This window comes from Cibotium barometz, chromosome 48 (genome assembly GCF_041138505.1).
Source record: "Cibotium barometz isolate CiBa-2024 chromosome 48, ASM4113850v1, whole genome shotgun sequence".
Taxonomy (NCBI): Eukaryota; Viridiplantae; Streptophyta; class Polypodiopsida; order Cyatheales; family Cibotiaceae; genus Cibotium; species Cibotium barometz.
The window spans coordinates 16,621,121-16,641,052 of record NC_141093.1 but is presented as its reverse complement, the minus strand read 5'-3'; the positions used below and the strand labels follow the sequence as shown (position 1 = coordinate 16,641,052).

At 39.6% G+C, this 19,932-nt stretch overlaps 1 protein-coding gene across 1 annotated transcript; it reads left to right on the top strand.

Annotated features, from left to right (window-relative positions):
• Positions 1-354: 354 nt before the first annotated feature.
• LOC147610883 (pentatricopeptide repeat-containing protein At3g02330, mitochondrial-like) lies at positions 355-3,751 on the top strand. Its single transcript, XM_086785535.1, has 2 exons — positions 355-3,177; positions 3,291-3,751. Exon 1 carries the CDS (start codon positions 531-533, stop codon positions 2,940-2,942), a length of 2,412 nt encoding a protein of 803 aa, XP_086641661.1. The 5' UTR covers positions 355-530; the 3' UTR covers positions 2,943-3,177; positions 3,291-3,751.
• Positions 3,752-19,932: the final 16,181 nt, after the last annotated feature.

The following is a 19,932-nucleotide window of genomic DNA, read 5'->3' as shown; positions in this document are numbered from 1 at the left end:
TCATGAAGGGGCTTGTGTTGGGGGGCAAAAAGGGGGACTCGATTGATTGTAGGGGCTAACTCATGCCCGTTGTCATGGGAGGTAAAGTTAAACCTTAATAATATGGGTTGGGTGCAAGGAGGCAGAGGCATGGCATGGATGGCTATAATAAATGGAGGAGAAATGGAAGTGGACCTTGGGCCTTCTTTGTGACACAATGCTGTGTAGGAGTTCAAAGAAGATGTTTCTTTTTCAAATCAATTAAAGTAAAGGAAATGCCCAAAAGTAAACACGATTCAGCACTAAGAATCAAATATGACTCAAGTGTACAAATGTTTCCCTTGTATAAGTGTTTCCCTTAAAAATAAAGTTTAAACTCACACAACATACAAGTGTCGTCCTCGCTTGCATGACCCAGCAAGGGCGCGCACCCTCGCTACGGGTCCTGCGGAGGCATGAGGGGAGTTTTCACATGAACACTGGACGCCCACCCAATCATGGGTTAAAACCCCACTGGCCAAGCGTCGTTCCGACAGTCGAAACTGTGGCTGATGCCGTCAAGAAAATGCCCTTCAAGTGTCGGAGGGCGTTGGATCCATTGGCTGGTAAGCAGAGCCACCGATTTCCCAGCAACAACTGCAGTAGAAATCTCAGCAGATTGTGGTTTGAAGAAAGGCAAAGCATGTGACAGCACTCTGCCACATGTAGCAGATGTTGCTGAAGCCTTGAAGCAGTGTGGTAAAAACAAGGCCTTGCACGAAGGCAGACACATCCATTCTCAAATCATAATCAGGTACGGCCATCATCCCTCCGCTTTCCTTGGAAATTGCCTTGTCCAAATGTACGGCCTTTGTGGGTCCGCGCAGGATGCGCAGAAGGCCTTTGATAGAATCCATGATCCCAACCATATCTCATGGACCATCCTCATTAAAGCATATAGCCAGAATGGTGACTTGGAAAATGCAAAGACAGTTTTTCGCGTGATGCCGCACCCGGATGTGGTCTCTTGGAATGCCATGATTGCAGCATATGCCCAGAATGGACACGGTCAAGACGCCATCGACCTCTTTGTCAAAATGCAACCTCATGGCCCCAGACCATCCAATGTCACTTTTGTTTGTGTCCTTGATGCCTGTGTCGACGTGCATACTGGCCATGCAGTCCATGATGCAATTATTAAGTTTCAGTATGAGGCAGATGTCACCGTTGGAAACGCTCTTATCAGCATGTATGGTAAGTGTAGCAGTACACATGATTCAAAAAGAACTTTCCTAGAAATGACGGTGCGGAATGTGGTTACTTGGAGTGCCTTGATTGCAGCGTATGTTCACAACAGTCAGGACAAGGATGCCTTACAAATCTTCCATGCTATGCTGCTTGATAACATCCAACCTAACAACATTACCTGTGTTTCTATTCTAGATGCATGCACAAGCCTGGGAGACCTAGGAGAAGGGCAAAAGATTCATGTGGTCATTGTTGATTGCGGCTATGAGGAAAATGTTCCTGTGGGAAATGCTCTTGTCAATATGCTTGGAAAATGTGGGAGTTTGCCTGATGCGAGGAACGTGTTCAGCAGGATGGGTCGGCGGAACGCGGTAACGTGGAGTGCTTTGATGGGAGCTTGTGCCCAAAATGGGTGCTGCAAGGAGGTGCTGCATCACTTTCACCAGATGCAGCGTGATGGCATTAAGCCCGACAAAGTTACATTTCTTTGTGTGCTTGATGCATGTGCGAGCCTGACAACTTTGGAGGCAGGCCAAAGGATTCATGCTGCCATTGTTGAGAATGGTTACGAGCATGAAGTCATGTTGGGGAACGCCCTCATCAATTTCTATGGAAAATGTGGAAGTCTACCTCATGCAAGGAGTGTGTTTGTCAACTTGTCTCCAGGAAATGTGGTATCGTGGAGCACTATGATTGCTGTCTGTGCTCAGAATGGGCATGGGAAGGAAGCTCTGGATCTCTATTATCAGATGCAGGTCAACAGCATCAAGCCTAATGTTATTACCCTTGTCTGTGTTGTTGAAGCCTGCACGACCACAGCAGAGGGACAAATACTTCACTATATGATGTTTTGCAATGGATATGATCAGCATGCTACTGTCGGGACGGCCCTTATGAACATGTATGACAAATTTGGAAGTTTTCATGATGCGAAAAACGTATTTGATAGAATAACTCAGCAGGATGCGATGTCTTGGACGTCAGTAATAGCAGCATGTGCGCATACCGAGCATGGCCAGGAGGCCTTGGACTTTTTCTATCAAATGCAGCTTGATGGCTTCAAGCCAAACAACGTCACCTTTGTTTGTGTGCTGGATGCTTGCTCCAGTCTTGCAGCCCTTGAAGAGGGGAAAGGGGTTCATACTGCCATTTTGATCAGTGGATGTGACGATGATGGGGTGGTTGTCAATGCTCTTATCAACATGTATGGGAAGTGTGGGAATGCGTATGATGCAATTAGTCAGTTTTCTGTAATGCATCAGCGGGATTTGGTTTCTTGGAATGCTGTACTTTCAGCTTGTGCACAAAATGGCTGTGCCCAAGAGGCTTTGGACTTGTTCAACCAGATGAGGCTGCAACAAGTCAAGCCTGATGGGGTCACTTTTGTCTGCATTCTCACTGCGTGCAGTCATGCAGGACGCATTGAGGATGGTATATGGCACTTCATCTCTCTAAGCACATGCTATGGATTGCTTCTTTCTGAGGAGCACTTTGCATGCATGGTTGATCTATGTGGTCGTGCAGGCCAGCTAGTGGAAGCAGAGCAGCTGATCAAGTTTGTACCATTTGAGCAAGTGATGTCAGCATTGGCAAGCTTGCTTGGGGCCTGCAAAAGCCATGGTGATGTAGAACGGGGCTTATGGGCTGCAAAGAATATGTTTGATTTAAGTCCACAAAATGTTTCACCTTATGTCGACTTATCAAACATTTTTGCTGCATCTGGAGCGTGGGAGTAGACAGCTTCAACCGTATCTTTACCAGATTGTTTATCAAATTTCTGTTGGAAAATGTTTTATCCTTGGGATTAAGAAAGAGTTGGATGCAGTAGGGAATGGCTGCCCAAGGCTTGCCATGCCCAGCCAAAATGGAGGTGGCTGGCACTGGTGCCCTTCAGTGTCTTGAAAGGTGCTCCCATTCCTGGCTGTTATGTCCCCCTCAAGTCCTGGGCATGCTTATTAACTTGCGTTTGAGGTAAGTTTTGTCTATGTTCTCAACAATCTCCTCCTGAATTCGTTGTTATGGTTAGTTTGTAAATTCTGACTGGTTATTTATACATGCTTGTTATGTTGGTTTTTCACTTACAGGCCTTCTAAGGATTCGGTACCATGTGACCCTCCATAAATTGGTGTTCATGATGGGCCAGGGATACCCTCCTACGTCTCAGGCTTTGAAGCTGTTAGCATGCAAGAAGGCAATCATGAAAGACATTGTTGGGACTGAAAAAGCCAGAGACAAATCAAGGAATTAAATGCAGTGAATGTCTTGCATGTAGGTTGGAAACTCATGCTAGGCCTCTACTTGGTTACTTGGCAAAGTGTAAGGACCAAGGCAGGGATTCATTTGGGTATGAGCTTCAAATTTTGGCCAGCATGGCAGATCCGAATGGCATATGGGCTCGCTCAATTCCTTTTTTACCCTCACCCTTAAAGAATGAGACATAAAAATCACAAGTAGGAACTAATACAAAGAGAAGAAGAGTAAGAGAAAGGTGAAGAGAAGTTTGATTGGTAGGCATCTTTGTGCAAGAGGAAGCATCGACACTTTTTTACAAGATACACATTTTTTGTGCAGGAGGAAGGCAGGTGATTAAATGTTGCCAGCCATTTGGCAAGATGATTGATCAAATCAATAGAATCAATATGATTTAGTGTAGGAAATACACTAAATTATACCAATCTTCTTGGTTTTTGGTAAGATGATTGATCAAAGCAATAGAAGCAATACAATTTAATGTAGGAAATACACCCGTGGAATAGGGTAGAGCATGTTATTAGGTCAGTAGAACAACATCCAGTCATATTTTGTACAAGCCCCAGACTATAACTCACAACAATATCAATTCATATTCTGTATAAGCCTCGATGAATATAAAGGACAATCGTAAGTCGTAGGTAAGAAGAGTCTAGAAGTTGTATTCTTTAACACCTATAAATAGGGAGTTAGTATTCAATTGTAGAAACTTTTTGACTTTTAAATCTTGGAAAACTGTTATCTAAATGTACTATGAATTTCATTGAAATCTTAAATTGTAAACATCCTCTTATACAAGTGATAGTCATTCAAACAATTCAATATCTTGTTGTATTCATGCATTATGCAATCTTAAATTGTAAACATCCTCTTATACAAGTGATAGTCATTCAAAAAATTCAATATCTTGTTGTATTCATACATTGTGCAATCATTATCTTTTATTCTCCATGAGTGTGTGTGTGTGTGTGTGTGTGTGTGTATTGGTTCACTTGCCAATAACCAACAAGTCATGGAAATATAACTATTTGTGTGTAGTGTTAGATCCTCTTTAGATCCATAAGCTCGTTCTTTCTCAACATTCACTTCCTAGTGAGTTGTTGGACCCGACATGCTACCTTTTCACTCAACCTTGTACTTAAGCTGGGGGGGTGATGATAAAAAGGTGAAACATCCTTGCTTGGAGTGAGCAAGCCTATGAGTCCTAGAGAAGGTAACATTCTTTAAAAATCCTAGTACAATACTAGAAGGAAGCCCAGTAAGTAAACTGCCTAATCCTTGCTTGGAATGAGCAAGCCTATGAGTCCTAAAGAAGGTAACATTCTTCAAAAATCCTAGTACAATACTAGAAGGCCAGTAAGCAAATTGCCAATACTAGGGGAAATCTTTTGTGAGCTTTCTATCACGAGCTTTTTAGGAAATTCAACAAAATCTATGAGCTTTTATTAGGATCCCCAACCCAAGGAGACACATACATATACACACCCTATTTCTCATTTTAGGTGTGGACAAAAATCTCCCAATTCTAAAGAGCACAAAGAATCCTACATTAAAGGGGCAGATTTTTTTAATGAGCTTTTTTGCATTTTGAAATCTATGAGCTTTTTCACACATTTGTAATTAGTCCCAGCCATCTCTATGAATTATAATTAAGACGTGCTAAGTTTATCTACATAAATCCTAAATACCTTTATGTATACATATAATCAATTTCTCCATATAGACCATGGTTGCGATATCAAGGAGAATAAATATGCATGTGACATAAAAGAGATTATACATGCTCTAAGTCCCTTGAAAAACAATTTTTTTATGCATACACAATTTGGCCTTTTTGACACCAGAAATGTTGTAAGTCCCTTGGAAAAAAAAACCTTTTTTATAGATGCACAATTTGGCCCTTTTGACATGAGAAATAAGCTCAGAAGGCCCCAAAACCCTAGAAACAAATGTAAACATGGGTACCTTTCGATGAGTTTGCTAAACCTTCACCTAGCAAGAAAAAGGCCTCTATTGCATGCAAGCCCCTATTTAGAGTCTGCACACGCATATGCAGACCCCTGTTTAGAGTCTGCGCACTCATATGCTGCCAAACCCACTCATGTGTATCCAACACCTATGAGGAAATGGGGGCACTCGTGTGAGTAGAGAGTGCTAAAGAAAGAAATCTCCAGTGACCCTATCTCCTTCCTATGTCCAAAAAGAGGCTCTGGCATGGTATTCGTACTTCACCCACAACTCCTCTATGGATTTGAGCTCTCTACGGGCGGCATGCTAACTCTCATTCCGCAAGTTATCTTGTGCACTCTCCTGAAGCCTCTGTAGAGAAGAAATACTCTTATGAATGCTCCTATCCTACTCTCAAAAAAGTGTGCAGACTCTAACAGGGACCTGTAGAGGCCTTTTTCTTGCCATGTGAAGGTTTAGTAAACTTATCGAAAGGTACCCATGTTTACAGACATTTCTAGGGTTTTTGGGCCTTCTAAGCTCATTTATGGTGTCAAAAAAGGCCAAATTGAGCATCTATAGAAATTTAATTAAAGCTTCTAAAGCTTCTAAAGATTGTGTTTCTAATGATTATTATTTTTTTCTTTTTTAAAACATTTTTAAAAGACCAAATGATGTATTTATAAAAATTGATTTTAAAAAAAGAGATTAGAGCTTTTAATGGTTGTGTTATCTAATGATTACTAAAGATTTATTCCTTTTTGTAATCATTTCTCATTGAAGCATTGAGGTTCTATAAGTACAAAGGCATATATATTATTAGTGATCAAGTACATACATTAGAAACATTGAAGAATGGTGGAAAATATAAAATTAGAAATGTTATACATAATATGAGGGATAATATTAGAGTATACAACATGAAAGTACAAGAGCCAAGTGGTAAGTTGAAGGAACACACATGTAAGTTATAGTCAATGAAATAAGGGGTTTCATATCCACACAAGAGGATAAGGGCATGGTCATAGTGCATTCGGATTTATGTATAAAAAGAGACATGTCAATATTTGTTGTTTTTTAAATCCTCCACACTGAAAAAGCACCTCTGGACTTTATGTGTGTGTGTGTGGGAGGGGGGATCTCAAAAAAGCTCGTAGATTTTATTGACTTCTCTAAAAATCTCGCCAACAAAAAGCTCACAAAAAAAAAACACATTCGCCAATACTCAAAAGTTAAAAAGGGTTGAAATTCTTGGAAATCGGAGTACTATACTAGAATGAAGAATGAAGGCAAGTAAAGCAAACTGCCAATATTACCTTCTCAGAAGAGAACCTCGTAGTGCTCACACCTTGACGAGACCGGATGGCTCATAAGGGTCACTATACTAGAATGAAGGCCAGTAAAGCAACTGCCAATACTGCCAAAAGTGAAGCTGGTAGTGCTCACACCATGATGAGACCAAATGGCTCATAAGGGTCACTCTATAAATTTGGTAGATGGAAAAATTGAACATTTTAAGAAATATAAGGATCTCGAGGTAATGTCTTTGTCTATGCAAGTTGCATTATGGCATGTTTTACAAGATCGTATCTCATTAAACCATGTGTCATTAAAATTTCAACACTTTTTTATAACTTCCCACAAATCTTTTTGATGTCTCTATTTCCCTTCCCCCCTCTATGCCCCCCTCTCCCTTCTCTCATGGGCTCTGGAGCATGGCTAATTATTGTGTTCTATTGTTGATGCAAGTAACATTATGGTATGTTTTACAAGATCGTCCTCTCGTTAAACCATGTGCCATTAAAATCTCAACACTTTATTTTTTACTTTTAAACTTCCCACAAATTCTTTTGAACATTTTTAAAACTTCCTTCAAATCCTTTTGATGTCTCTCTCTGTCGCTTCCCCCCTCTCTTTCTCCCCCTCTCCCTTCTCTCACACAGGCTTTGGAGCGTGGCTAATTATTGTATTCTCTTGCTGGCACTCTCATGGTGCTACTCAATTCCTTCTGTGGGGCTAATCTTGCTTTCCATCCAATTTTACCCTTTTGATTGTAAAATCATGTTGCTGGAGGTCTCTCTCAAGGTCTCTTAAAATCATGTTGCTGGTATAAAAAAATAGCAATATAGCACAATGCAAAAATCGATAGCAAAAGAAAGTGTAGACAATGCAATGATAGAGAATGGAGAGAATTTAAAATTCTGAGATAGGTACAATGTGATGGTGATGTCCCAATAGAGCTTACATAGCAATCTAGATAAACTCTGGATGGAGAAAGTACTAAGTGTAGAGGGTGTGGATACTCACAAGCATTGGATACCTTAGCTTGTAATAACTATGTCCATATATAGTGCTACAACTGGTGTAGTAGAGGCATAAATACAATGCAAGTAGTTACGTGACGTAGACATGGCCATCCACCGCTCTCAAAACACGGCTAGCTAATAATGAACCCATACCGTTGGGCGAGGGGCTCCCGTGGGACCCCCAAGCCAGGGCACTACACGGGCCCCAGCTAATGCTTTACACCTATGACCATCTCTTAACCATCAACAGTAACAACCCCACTAGTGTCTAAGCTGGGGTTCCCACTAAAGACATGTGCACCAATGGCTTCTTCTCATAATGGGGGCCTTTACAAATGTGCACCAAACATAGATGTGAGAAACATGCTGAGATAGATTATGTTCTTGGCCCTAACACCAAGTTAATGAAGATGCCAAGTGAGCTGATCCTTACCAAGAGACTTAGTAAAGATGTTGGTGCAATTCTTATCTGTAGAATAGTACTCCAGCTCCACTATCTCATTAACACCAAGTTAATGAAGATGCCAAGTGAGCTGATCCTTACCAAGAGCCTTAGTAAAGATGTTGGTGCAATTCTTATCTGTAGAATAGTACTCCAGCTCCACTATCTCATCCTTAGTCATCTCTAGCACATAATGATACAAAATCTCAATGTGCTTCATTTGAGCATGAAAGAGAGGGTTCTTTAGCAATAGCCATACAACTTTGGTTGTCACATTGCAAGGCTATAGCTCCCACTAATCTGAACTCCCATGTCCACTAAAATCCTCCTCAACCATACTACTTCACAAGTAGCAAAAAAAACTACCCTATACTCAGCTTATGTAGAAGAAGTGCCACTGTAGGTTGCTTCTTGCTAGTCCAAGAGAAAGCACCGGAACCAAGTGAAAAAAAATATCTAGAAATTAATTTCCTAGAAATTTCGCTATCTCCTACCCAATTTGAATCACAGTAGCCCATAAGAGTGAGACCTACACTGTAAGGGATGCCATACTAAAGATTACCTTTGATGTACCTCGCATCCCTTGCTTCCAATAACTCTCTCGTAGCTTGTTGAAACACCTAGTCAAAAATACCAATTGTGAAGCTGATATCAAGTCTAACGTTAGTGAGAAAAATTCAAATCCCCACCAGCTTTCTTTGTTCTTGATGTCTACTAATGGTGAATAATCTTCTATAGAAAGCTTCACATTCATCTCCATAGCACTAGTTTGGTAGCTTAACATGACATAAATATGTCTTTTTAGGGGTTTGCTGAAAAATTCATATCTTGATGGGAGCGGTATTTTAGCATTTCTCTTCTAAGGCATGTCTTCATGAATGTGACAACCTTAGAAATTTATTAAAATGATAGAAGTGACCTTAAATATGATTGATAAATTACCAAAATTAGAGTTATATCTAGCATTATAATCCAAACAGGTTATGAATTTATAAAGTAGGTTCCTACATGCAAGAAAAAGAATGTTCTCGATTCATTATAAATTTCTCCTAAACCTTACATAATATTTAAGAGATGAGAGAGATTTTTCATGACAAAAAATTTATTATATTAATAATTAATTCAATTAAATTTTCTTCTTAAAATGTCTTTTTAGTTGTTAAGTCTTTGACACAAAAATTATGACAATAGTGTAAGCTTATATGGTGATTTACTTTAGTTATACTAATAAATCGAATTTTCCACTAAAGTAGTCGATCAAAATTTAGTATCTAAACATTTTAATTTAGTATCTAAACATTTTAATTTAGTTAGAAAGGTGATGGTCTCAACTTTCAAAACTGCATTGATAACAAAACATCGTATATGAATGAATCCTTGCTTATATTTGGATCATCTAGCGAGAAACGTATGAAAATAGTGTTTATTATTATATAAAAAGACTAGATATTCCACTTAAAGCCTTATGAGATGTTTAAAATGCACGAAGTAGTATAGTAATGAACATAATTCAAAATTTTTAAACTTTCATCTAAAATAAAGTTCCCAAAAGTATAGGTGTATATGTGATTGTGGCTCTCACAAAATGCACCAATAAAGCATAACATTGTACATAACATGTGTGCAAGATTTGGTCCTAGTCTATGTGATTATTTGATTAGCTATAAAAATCCTCAAAGTTTAAATTTTTTGAGATATCTAAAAACCAATTTTCATTATGACCTAAATTTTGGAGTTATAATTGATTTTTGAGCCTAAGATGGATTGTATACACCATAGATATATTTGTGAAGCAATGCACATCCAAAAACATTGGAAAGCAATGAGAAATTGGCTAATTAAAGCCTTTGATCCAAATATAGCCCAAATAGATCTACATTATGATTTCAATTTGAACTATGAATTCTTATGAAATTGAAAAGCCTAGGGGTAACCAATGTGATTCCAAAAATCCCAATTTTCTTTCACTATGTACCTGATGATATGAAAAAAGGAAACCTTTGATTTACACTATCCATGTGTTCCAAATAGTTCCATAAAGTTAGTTAGTAATGAGGACATAAATATGTCCACGGACACATTTCTGTCCTATCACCAAACTAGTGCTAATATTGCAGTCGATTATCCCAAATGTTATGAGAATCTCCCAATCTCCCAAGCATACTTCTGCGATATGAAGATTGTGTTAACTCTTGCTAGACCTCAATCCCCAAATAGAAATGGATAAGACCCAAGTCTGTAATCTCAAACTCACGGCTTAGCATATTCATTATATGCTAGATTATTTCTTTATTGTCACTTGTTTGGAATGTTTAAGTCATCTATATACAAGACAACCAAAGAGCAATCTTGCCATGCCTTTTTCAAACATACAAGTTAGCATCAGAAGCACTTCTAGTAAACCCAATCTTTTTAAAAAATTGGTCTATCTTGTGATACCATGCCCTTGGGGCTTGTTTCAGCCTGTACAATGCCTTCTTTAGCTTGAAAATTTGTTTTTTGATTTTTGCCGAACTTGGTAGCTAAGCTACATATACCTCCTCCTTGAGATGTCTATTCATAAATGTTGATTTGATATCCATGTGAAAAACTAGCCACTGTTTATAAGCAGCCAAGGCACGTGCCACCTTGATAGTTGTCATATGAGCTGTATGAGCTGTGGGAACAAAGGTTTCAGCAAATTCAAAACCCTCCACCTATGAAAATACATGTGTAATCAACCTAGCTTTGTATTTTTTAAGTGAGCCATCAGCCTTATACTTAGCTTTCCAAACACATTTGGTACTAGTTACCTTTTTGTTTTGTGTTCATTCAACTATTTCCCAGGTGTTGTTCTTTGTTTTGTGTTCAGTCAACTAGTTCCCAAGTGTTGTTCTTTATGATGCTATTATACTTAGACTACATCGTGGCTTTCCACTTTAGATGTGCTAAGGCTTCGTTCAAGGTGGCTAGCTCCTTCACTATTCCCATTACCTCAGCCCATCAAGGCCATGTTGACAATGAGATCATATGCTCTTCTCTTCTCTTCTTTTCTCCTTGTTCTACATGGTCCATCCAATGAAGATTCTAGCATCTTAGATACTAGGTTGTGCTCATCAAAGAGCTGTTGTGCTCACTTAATAAGTGGTTTTGTGTGTGGTGTAGCATCTCATGTATTGGGTTGTGCTCATCAAAGAGCTATTGTGCCTACTTTAGAAGTGGCTTTCCATGTGGTGAAAAAGCATGTTTGTGTGATGTGTGAGAGTCTTCATCCTCTAAAAACTCCTCCGGAAATCTAGTTGGTGTGTTGGGCTCAGGGTGGTTTATTTCTAGCTGATGGTAGAGTGGATGGACCTATCTTCTCCACTAAGTGTGGCTGCTCCATAAACACTACATCTTGGCTAGTGATTACCTTCTTCACCTCAATAAGCCTTAGACTTTTTATTGTATCCAAGAAAGATACACTTCTTGCTTTTGGTGTCAACCTTCTTCTTGGATGCATCTAGTATATGCACATAACATTCATAGCCAAATGTTCTGAAATGAGACACTAAAGGTTTCTTACCAGAGCAGGCCTCTTGCGGTGTGATACCCTTGAGAACCTTATGTAGCTCTTATTAAGGATGTAAACTACTGTGCTTACTGCTTCATGTTGAAATTAGGGCATTGTGATGAGCTATGGTGGATCAAACACTAGAATCAATATCATTAACAAAGTGATTAGCAAATAATTAATGTAGGCATGGATAAGATATAATTAGTGGATAATTAACAAATAGATTAATGTAGGCATGGATACTCAAAAACCAGCAAATTCTCATTAGGGCAATGTCTCAATTTATAGAGTTTACATCAAGCATCAAATCCCACTGATTTCTCCATGATTCACTCCACCTCTTTTCGCTGATTCTTTCCAAGTTTGCCTCCCCTTACTTGATAGTCCCGCGACTAGTGCCTACACCTCCCCTCAAGTTATCTTAGCACACCTGGACCCTATATCAAGTTTCTCTCTTACTTGATAGCCTTGCCTCGAGTCCCTAAACTCATAGTCCTTGACACACTCTCTCTCTATGTGTCCAAGGCTTACTATAGTTGCCCGCGACCTTGACTAAAGTGCTCACACATACATCTACCACGTGGCCTACATCATCGGTGGCTCAGAGGTGGTTTTACTTTGTTGGGGCAGGTTACATTGGGTTGTGGGGTCTCTCTCTCTCTCTCTCTCTCTCAGAGATTTTCACATGGTTCCTCACTCTTTGGAGCCTCACATCTTCTCTTGTCTTCAGTCTTCTTGTCGTGGCAGCTTCTCTCCACGCGTCCGTCTCTTCTTTCAGTCTTCTTGTGGCAGCTTCTCTTCTTATGGCAACTTCTCTTCTCGTGTCCATGTCTTCCTTCAATGCTTCCTTTAGATCTTCTTGGTGTGGATCCTCTTCTTGGAAAGAGATATTCTTCTTCTTTCATGGCTGGGGCCATGAGCTTGTCCGTCAGGTCTTTTTGCTCCATGTGAGCAACATGTTTCAATGTTTTGCTGACAGTTTCTTTGGGCTTTTGATGTTCATCTTGTGTCATTATGCAATGCAAACCCAAATTTATGCGGGAGGTCTTACCTCTTGCCTTATTCTGGACAAGGGCAGTGTCTGATCCCATATTTACACTGATGTAATGTGCCCAAAACATAATGCGTATAGCATTCATTCTTATGCACATTCCCAAATGCAACTCTAGCTATGAATAATCTTGAATTTGAGTGAGATTTACAGGCATTAACCAAGGGTTAAATGCAAAATAATGATTATCACAAATTTATCAGCACAATTTTAAATCAAGGGTAACCAATTTGTACGGGATGGTTGGAGTATCAAACCAACTCCGCATAATCTATTTTTACAGTAAAATTGACAACATATTCCTTTAGACTTGAGATACATAGAGTACGCTTGACAACTTCTTCTCTTCACCTATAGCTACTATAAAAGAGATGGTTCTAGAACCTTCAACTAGACATTTAGTATTATTGTCAACAAGAACGGTGATGGGTTCCTATAGAGGCTTCCAAGAACTATACCAACCCTTTTTACTGGTCATGTGTCAGGATGTTCCACTATCTAAAATCCATGAATCATCACAGCAACAATTGAAGCCTGAGCAGATGAGCATACCTCTTCAATCATGACCCAAAGTTTAAGCTCGGTCTTGGCATTGTTAAATTGACTCTTTTCCCTTCCACATGAAGACTTTAGGGTGCCGTTCTTCTCGTCAACTTGCTTCTTTCTATAATCTTTGATCCCTTCTTGTCATAGTAATAGCAACTCCCTCGGTATAGAAAGCAACCCTAAGGGTAGCCCTAATGCATAGAGGGCAGACCTCTATGCTGCCCTCTATGCATTAGGGCTACCTTGGTAGTGGTTTATGCATGCCATAGGCATTTATTTCAAGGCTTGTACCTAGCTTCTGGTGGCTTTGATATTCTTCCATATCTCGGCATACCTGTTATGTAGTACTAATATGTGTGGTCTCATGAGGTGGCACCGCCACACTCGCTGTCCCTGTTACCATACACTTGAGCTTATAGAAGTGGAGCCTTCTGTTTCTTGAAGTTGGATGTCTTGTAGGAACGTATCTGCATCTATTGGCATGGCTAGATTCTTTAAGAATGAACTTGCGCCTTCGAGGTAGTCGAACTCTAGGCGTCATTGTTTGCTAGGGCTGGGACTATCCTCATGCATTTTTGCTTCTCGGCTTCTGTGTCCTGTTCTTCCATACCTTGCTTTGGAGCTTCTAGTGTGGTTCTCTTGATACCTTCATTGACCTGTGCTTGTAGTTGTGGTTGCTCCTCCATGTATGTTTAGTCTCCCTTCTTAGATGATGTTGGCAAATCTGAAAGAATTGTATCATGGAGACGAGAGATTTTTGAAGACTAAGGCTGCTGGGCTAGACGGGGAGGTTTGGAGTATAGATTCAGGAATAGCAGGTTCCCCTGTCCCCCCACAAGTAACTCCTTGGTGAAGCTAATGGTATCTATTCTTAATTTGGCTTCCATGGTTGTTGTCACCTACAAGGGAATGTCCTAGCCCTCCAAGGTTGCATTATAGTCGGCGAGATGTCTTCGGCCACATCTTCTTCCAGTCTTCGTGCTTCTTCTTCCAGTCTTTGTGCCTCTTCTTTGATCTTTTGATTGGTGACCGGTCTCCCACAAGGTTTCTTTAATGCGGCCTCTCATATGCTTTGGTTTGTCGCTTCATACCTTTATTGGTGCTTTGGACATCTCCTTTATGAGTTCTTTGGTATCTTTGAGGATAGCTTGTCCTAATTGCAGGTTTGCTGTTAGCTATGCAACAACCGCCATCACCTCCTCTTGCTCAGTCTGTGAGACATCCTGTTCTTGATGGCCTGTGGATATGGAAATATTGCCTGCATGGCTAAGAACCTTTGTTTAGGAGGTAGGGGTTGCAAACCTTTGATTGGTAGGACTTAAGGTAGTTCTCCATTTCCTTGTATACATTCCATGCCCAATTGTCTTCCTTCTCCTCATGCACTCTGGCCATTCTATGAAGAGGTATGTGGTTGTACCTATCCACCGGCTTTATCTGCATGATTATAGACATGGCCCGCTGGCTCTCTCATCGACCTCTCCTTGATGTTCTCATATTTTTCCCCATTAGAATTGTATGAGATCTTATTTAACATATCCTCTACTGGCATCTGATCAATGTGATGGAGATGTGATGTGCAAAAGGTGGCAATTTAAGTGCCTCTCTGATCATATTCTCTATGATATGTGCCTACTCCTTGGATCCATCGGGCTTTGTGATGGTTCCTCATTTGGTATTCTTGTTGTATGATTTGAGGTACTCTGCGACACAATGCTTGATTGAAAGTCCTAGGGAGTACCTCAGCCATCTTGCCCAAGCCCACACCTTCTCCAGCTTGTATTAGACATCTTGTCTTCTAGAATTTTGAGGCACTCAGGTAGTACTGGAAGAGAAGGTTTCCTTACTCTGTTTTTGTATATCTTCCTGGATCATTGTTCCCTTCAAGTCCTTAGCATAGGGACCTAGATACATGAGCTTTGTGTTGCGATGCCCCCTCTTCTGTGAGTCTAACACCAGATCTTCCTTTGCTCTTCTCTTCTTTTTCGTTGGCCGGTGGTGCTATCTTGAGTAATTGTTGGGGTCTCTTCATACTCTGGGTTGGAGTCTTCAGTGGAAGCCATTAGTAACAAAATCAAGAGAGCATCATCCTTTGTTAACTTGTAGGAGTTCATGAGCTCTCAGTACACATGTGGTAGAGCCGGTGTGAAATGGCAGGTTTTAATCTTTGATGTGAACATGTAAGATTTTCTCTAATATGTGTTCAATGATGGGAAGAGAGTTAGTACAACCAACAACAACATAGGTGCAGGGTTGTCGTGAATTAGTAGAGTTAGCGTGTCACGACATGAAATGGTATTTCACCGTGAAACAGTAGAGACGTAAAATGGTTATTCCATGAAAATGTAGAGGATGCATTTCACGATGTGAAAGTGTTAGTCCGTGAAAATGCAGAGGATGCATTTCATGACATGAAAGTGTTAGTCTGTGAAAATGTAGAGGATATATTTCATGACGTGAACGTGTTAGTTTGTGAAAATGCAAAGGATGCATTTCACAATAGGAAAGTTAGTCGGTCAGTTTGTGTTTTTTGTTAGCTATTATTTGGGATCGATTTCATTATTAGCACAAGCACTAACATTAGATGGAGGCATGAAAAGGTTGTGGCCATGAAATGGCAGGTTTTGGATATCACGTCATGAAATAGCAGACTGCTATTTCACGACTTGAGATTTCCTATGTCATTAGTGATTGTGAGGGGAAGAAATCAAGTGCATGACATTTTAGGATGCAAAGTAGGAGAATCAATGAGATGAAAAAGGAAAAGAATCAAATGCAAGCTTGAAGATCATTGAGAACACATGTAATAGGGGGTCAATTTGATTTATCTTTCACATGCATAGAAGTAGTTTGAGAACAATTAAAGTAATCACATGTGAGTTTAATGAGCTCCTACCTGAGAAGTGGAGGTGGCAAAGAGTTGGGCAGAAGGAGCGCAGGCGATGGACACAATTGACAACAAGTTTTCGAAGATGAAAGGGTGAGAAGTGCACAAAAGGGAAAGGTAATTATTTTTATGGTGTATCCATCGGCATGGCGGCCATGTTAATTGGGGATGCCATTTGGTGAGCTATGATTTGCTTGATCTTTTTAACCATTCCATGATGTGAACTCCCTAGCTTTTCATAACATGAAATTTTCTGAAGCTTTTCACAGTGTGAAATGCTAACAAGCGGAAGTTTTCACATCGTGAAATGGTCACCTTCCCTTATGCATACAAATGGGGATACCTTAGATAGTCCTATATGCTCAAACATTTCAAGGCCAAAAAATATGCATTTAGAGGAGGAGAACTGAGCACATGAAATGTATGAACCTGTTTCACGATGTGAAATGGGTTAGACATTTCACGGCGTGAAATGCTTAACCCTTTACCTTGTACTCATTGAAAATTGAAGTTAATTGGAACTTTGGAACTTGTTGGTATTTGTATTTGTAGACGCTTGAGTTCGAAATGAGATTTTCGTAGTTGTCCTTCCATCCAGTGGAGGAGAACATCTACCAAATCTTCATGAGCTTGTTGTTTATCTTATGCATGTGGGTCTACTTATGCGTTACTTCTCTTCAAAACTTGGCTTTGCTTGATCTCTTTTTGGGGTGACGTTGGAGGTGTTGCATTCTCTTGGTTACTTGTGTTAATGGTTTTCTTCCTCTAAACCAATTTTGGTACTACCTTGACACATAATATATCTGGGCCCTGATTTAGCTTGTGCCTATGGCTATCTTCTTTTCTTTTGGAGGTAAACATCGCATTGGTTTTTTTGTGGTCTCTTGGTACCCATACTTATATGGCTCCTTGATAGTATCCTTGGTATGCTAGTAAGTCTTTTCTTACCCACACCACCTCTTTTGACTTTTTAATGATCCTCGGGCTTGTCTGGGTTGTTGCTTCTTCTCCGTGGGTCTGTTTCCCTTTGCTCTTGCATGTACCCTTATTTTGTTTCCCGGATACCCCTAAGGTGATGACATGATCATTATAGCCTTGGGCTTTGAGCTCGGACTTGGGAATCCATTGTTGCTTTTGCTAGATACATATAGTGCTTTTTTGGCGGTCCCCTTGAGTGGTGAGGCTTGGTCGAGGTTGATGCCTTTTCCACGGATCCTCTTGATTTGCTTATTGTTGGTGGCTCCTGTTAACCCATTACAAGGGTTAACAAGAGCTACCACCATTATAATACATCAAGGAGTCAAGGTAGATACACCAAAAGGTCATACATTTAAGATATAAAGCAATGACGTAATGGTGTGACGGAGTATTTATGGTGATTCCTGCTTCAAGAGTGTGTGGTAGCATGTAGGATGAAGTCCCAAGTGATATACTTCATGGATATATTATGCGAGTAGTCATTGTAATAGCGTTAGGCCTCTTATGAGCTTAAAGTATCCGATCGGCCACAATTTAAGTGAATTTCTCTCATAATATAACAGACTCTCCCATTGTGCAATAGAGTCTTGCTCTTGCCAATCCTCTTGCTAATCTCTCTCCCTAATGCATGTTAGTGTGTGTGTGTGTGTGTGAGTGAAGTGAGGTGAGAGGAGACATGAGTACGTGGTGTAACGCGGTGGTGTGACAACGCTCGCAGGAGGTGTAGCGAAATTGCTTCTCAAGGAGTTGTAGAGCTTGGAGACCTCAAGGGTTACGAGCTCGGCCCCATTAGAAAGATCCTCATGACAATTGTGGTTCACCAGGCAATCTCTTCTTGGATATGTTTCAAGGAGGGTTAGGGTGAGTCATAACATTTTTGGCACCGTTGTTGGGGAGCCATCCCTTGGCTTTTTCCATCGTTTTTCTCTAATATACGCATTACTCATTGCCCATTATGTTGATTAATGGTTTCCCATGAAAAAGATATGGATTTGATGGAGATTTGTGTGTGATTTGGTATAAAATAGCTCTCTTTTTTGTTTTGTAAAGAATGTTTTTTTGCTTAATTTATTGTTTTTGTTGTTTGCTAATATGGTTTTTAATGTTCCTAGGGCTTGCACATAGAGTGTATTAGGCTTAGTTTGCATCCATTGCATCAAACAATGCATTAGAATGCAATTTTTAGTGAATGTTAGCTCTTTTTAGAGTTAAACATAGAACTAGAATCATTAATTTTAGCTTAAACTGTGTGTTTTTTATTGGAATTTTATGCATTAGAGTGTTAGCAAGCATTAGGAGTAGCTTAATCACTGAAAAAATTTCTCAAAAATATCAAAATAAAAATGATTAATCTTCCTTAATCGACTAGTTTTTGTCATTAAGGGTGATTAATTTGCTTCAACAAATACAAAAATAGAAAATGTGTTATTTGGGATACAAATTTATCATTTAAGTAGTCAAAACAAATGTTTTTGAGTGTTTTGAGAGTATCTACATGCTTTAGAACACCTATTACATCAATTGGAGGAATTTAGCTTTCCTTTGCTTATTTTTACCATAAAAGAAGAGACTAAAATTAAGAACCTAATTAATCTCTAATTATATATTAATTTACACATGAGTTTATGCACATAGCTTAGCAATTCCTTGCTCTATCTAATGATGTGATCAATTGTGTGAATTAATTAAGGATTAGTGATTAATTAGAGTCCTTGATTAGTATAAAAGAGGAAAAGATTAGTGAAAGGATTAATCATTGATTAATTATTTATCACTTTTTTACATAACTCATTAAGGCTAATGAGCATTCAATGAGTAGATGCCAATGAGTCATTAAATTGTCCATTTTGGGGGTCATTTATTAAGAGTGTAAGGGGGTGTCATAAAAAGGTTGACTTTTTTTATTCCCACTTATCTTTTTGTGAAAATGCCCATATCTCCCCATTATAAAATTCAAAAAATATTCCCCCTAAACAAGGAAACTTGAATTTTCTACTAGACTCCAAAATAATAATAATAATAATTCAAAAAATGATTCATGTGTGAACCATTTCTGCACTCTCACTCCTTAAGGGTTCAAGTCCTAAGGGTCCATGCCAAAAAAAAAGGGAAAAATGGTTCACACATGAACCATTTCTGCACTCTCACGGCTAAAGGTCTCATGTCCTAGGGTTACGGACCCAAAAATTTTGAAAAATAGTTCACGCGTGTAAACCATTTCTGCACTCTCACGACTTAAGGTCTCACGTCCTAGGGTTCTGTGCAAAAAATCAAAAATCAAAAATTGGTTCACACGTGAACCATTTTTGCACTCTCACGGCTTAAGGTCTCATGTCCTAGGGTTCCGCACCCAAAAAAAAATCAAAAATCAGTTCATGTCCTAAGCGGTTCACGGCGTGAACCCTTAAGTGTTTCACATCGTGAAACAGTCCCCGCGTACAAAAGAAAATCAAATTTAATTTTTTCGTGAAGTCTGGTTCATGGCGTGAAACCCTAAGCATTTCACGGTGTGAAACATTAAGCATCTCACAGCGTGAAACCGTTTTTAAAAAATTTAAAATTGATAAAATCTATAAAGTCCGCTTCCTGCCGTGAACTACACCCTGCTAGTTCACGACGTGAAAGGGGGTCCGTTGGGTTTTTTTTCTTACACCCCTGTTTGGAGGCTCGTATCTCCTAAACCATGAATCCGATAAAGGCGCTTGGAAAGCCGACATTGAACTCTTCAAATTTGATATGACCTTCCGAAGGCAAAATCGATCATTTTGGCCTCCGACCAGCAACCTC

Excerpts from the sequence above, each read along its gene's own strand:
- LOC147610883 (XM_086785535.1), top strand. The coding sequence starts at position 531 with ATGCCGTCAAGAAAATGCCCTTCAAGTGTCGGAGGGCGTTGGATCCAT.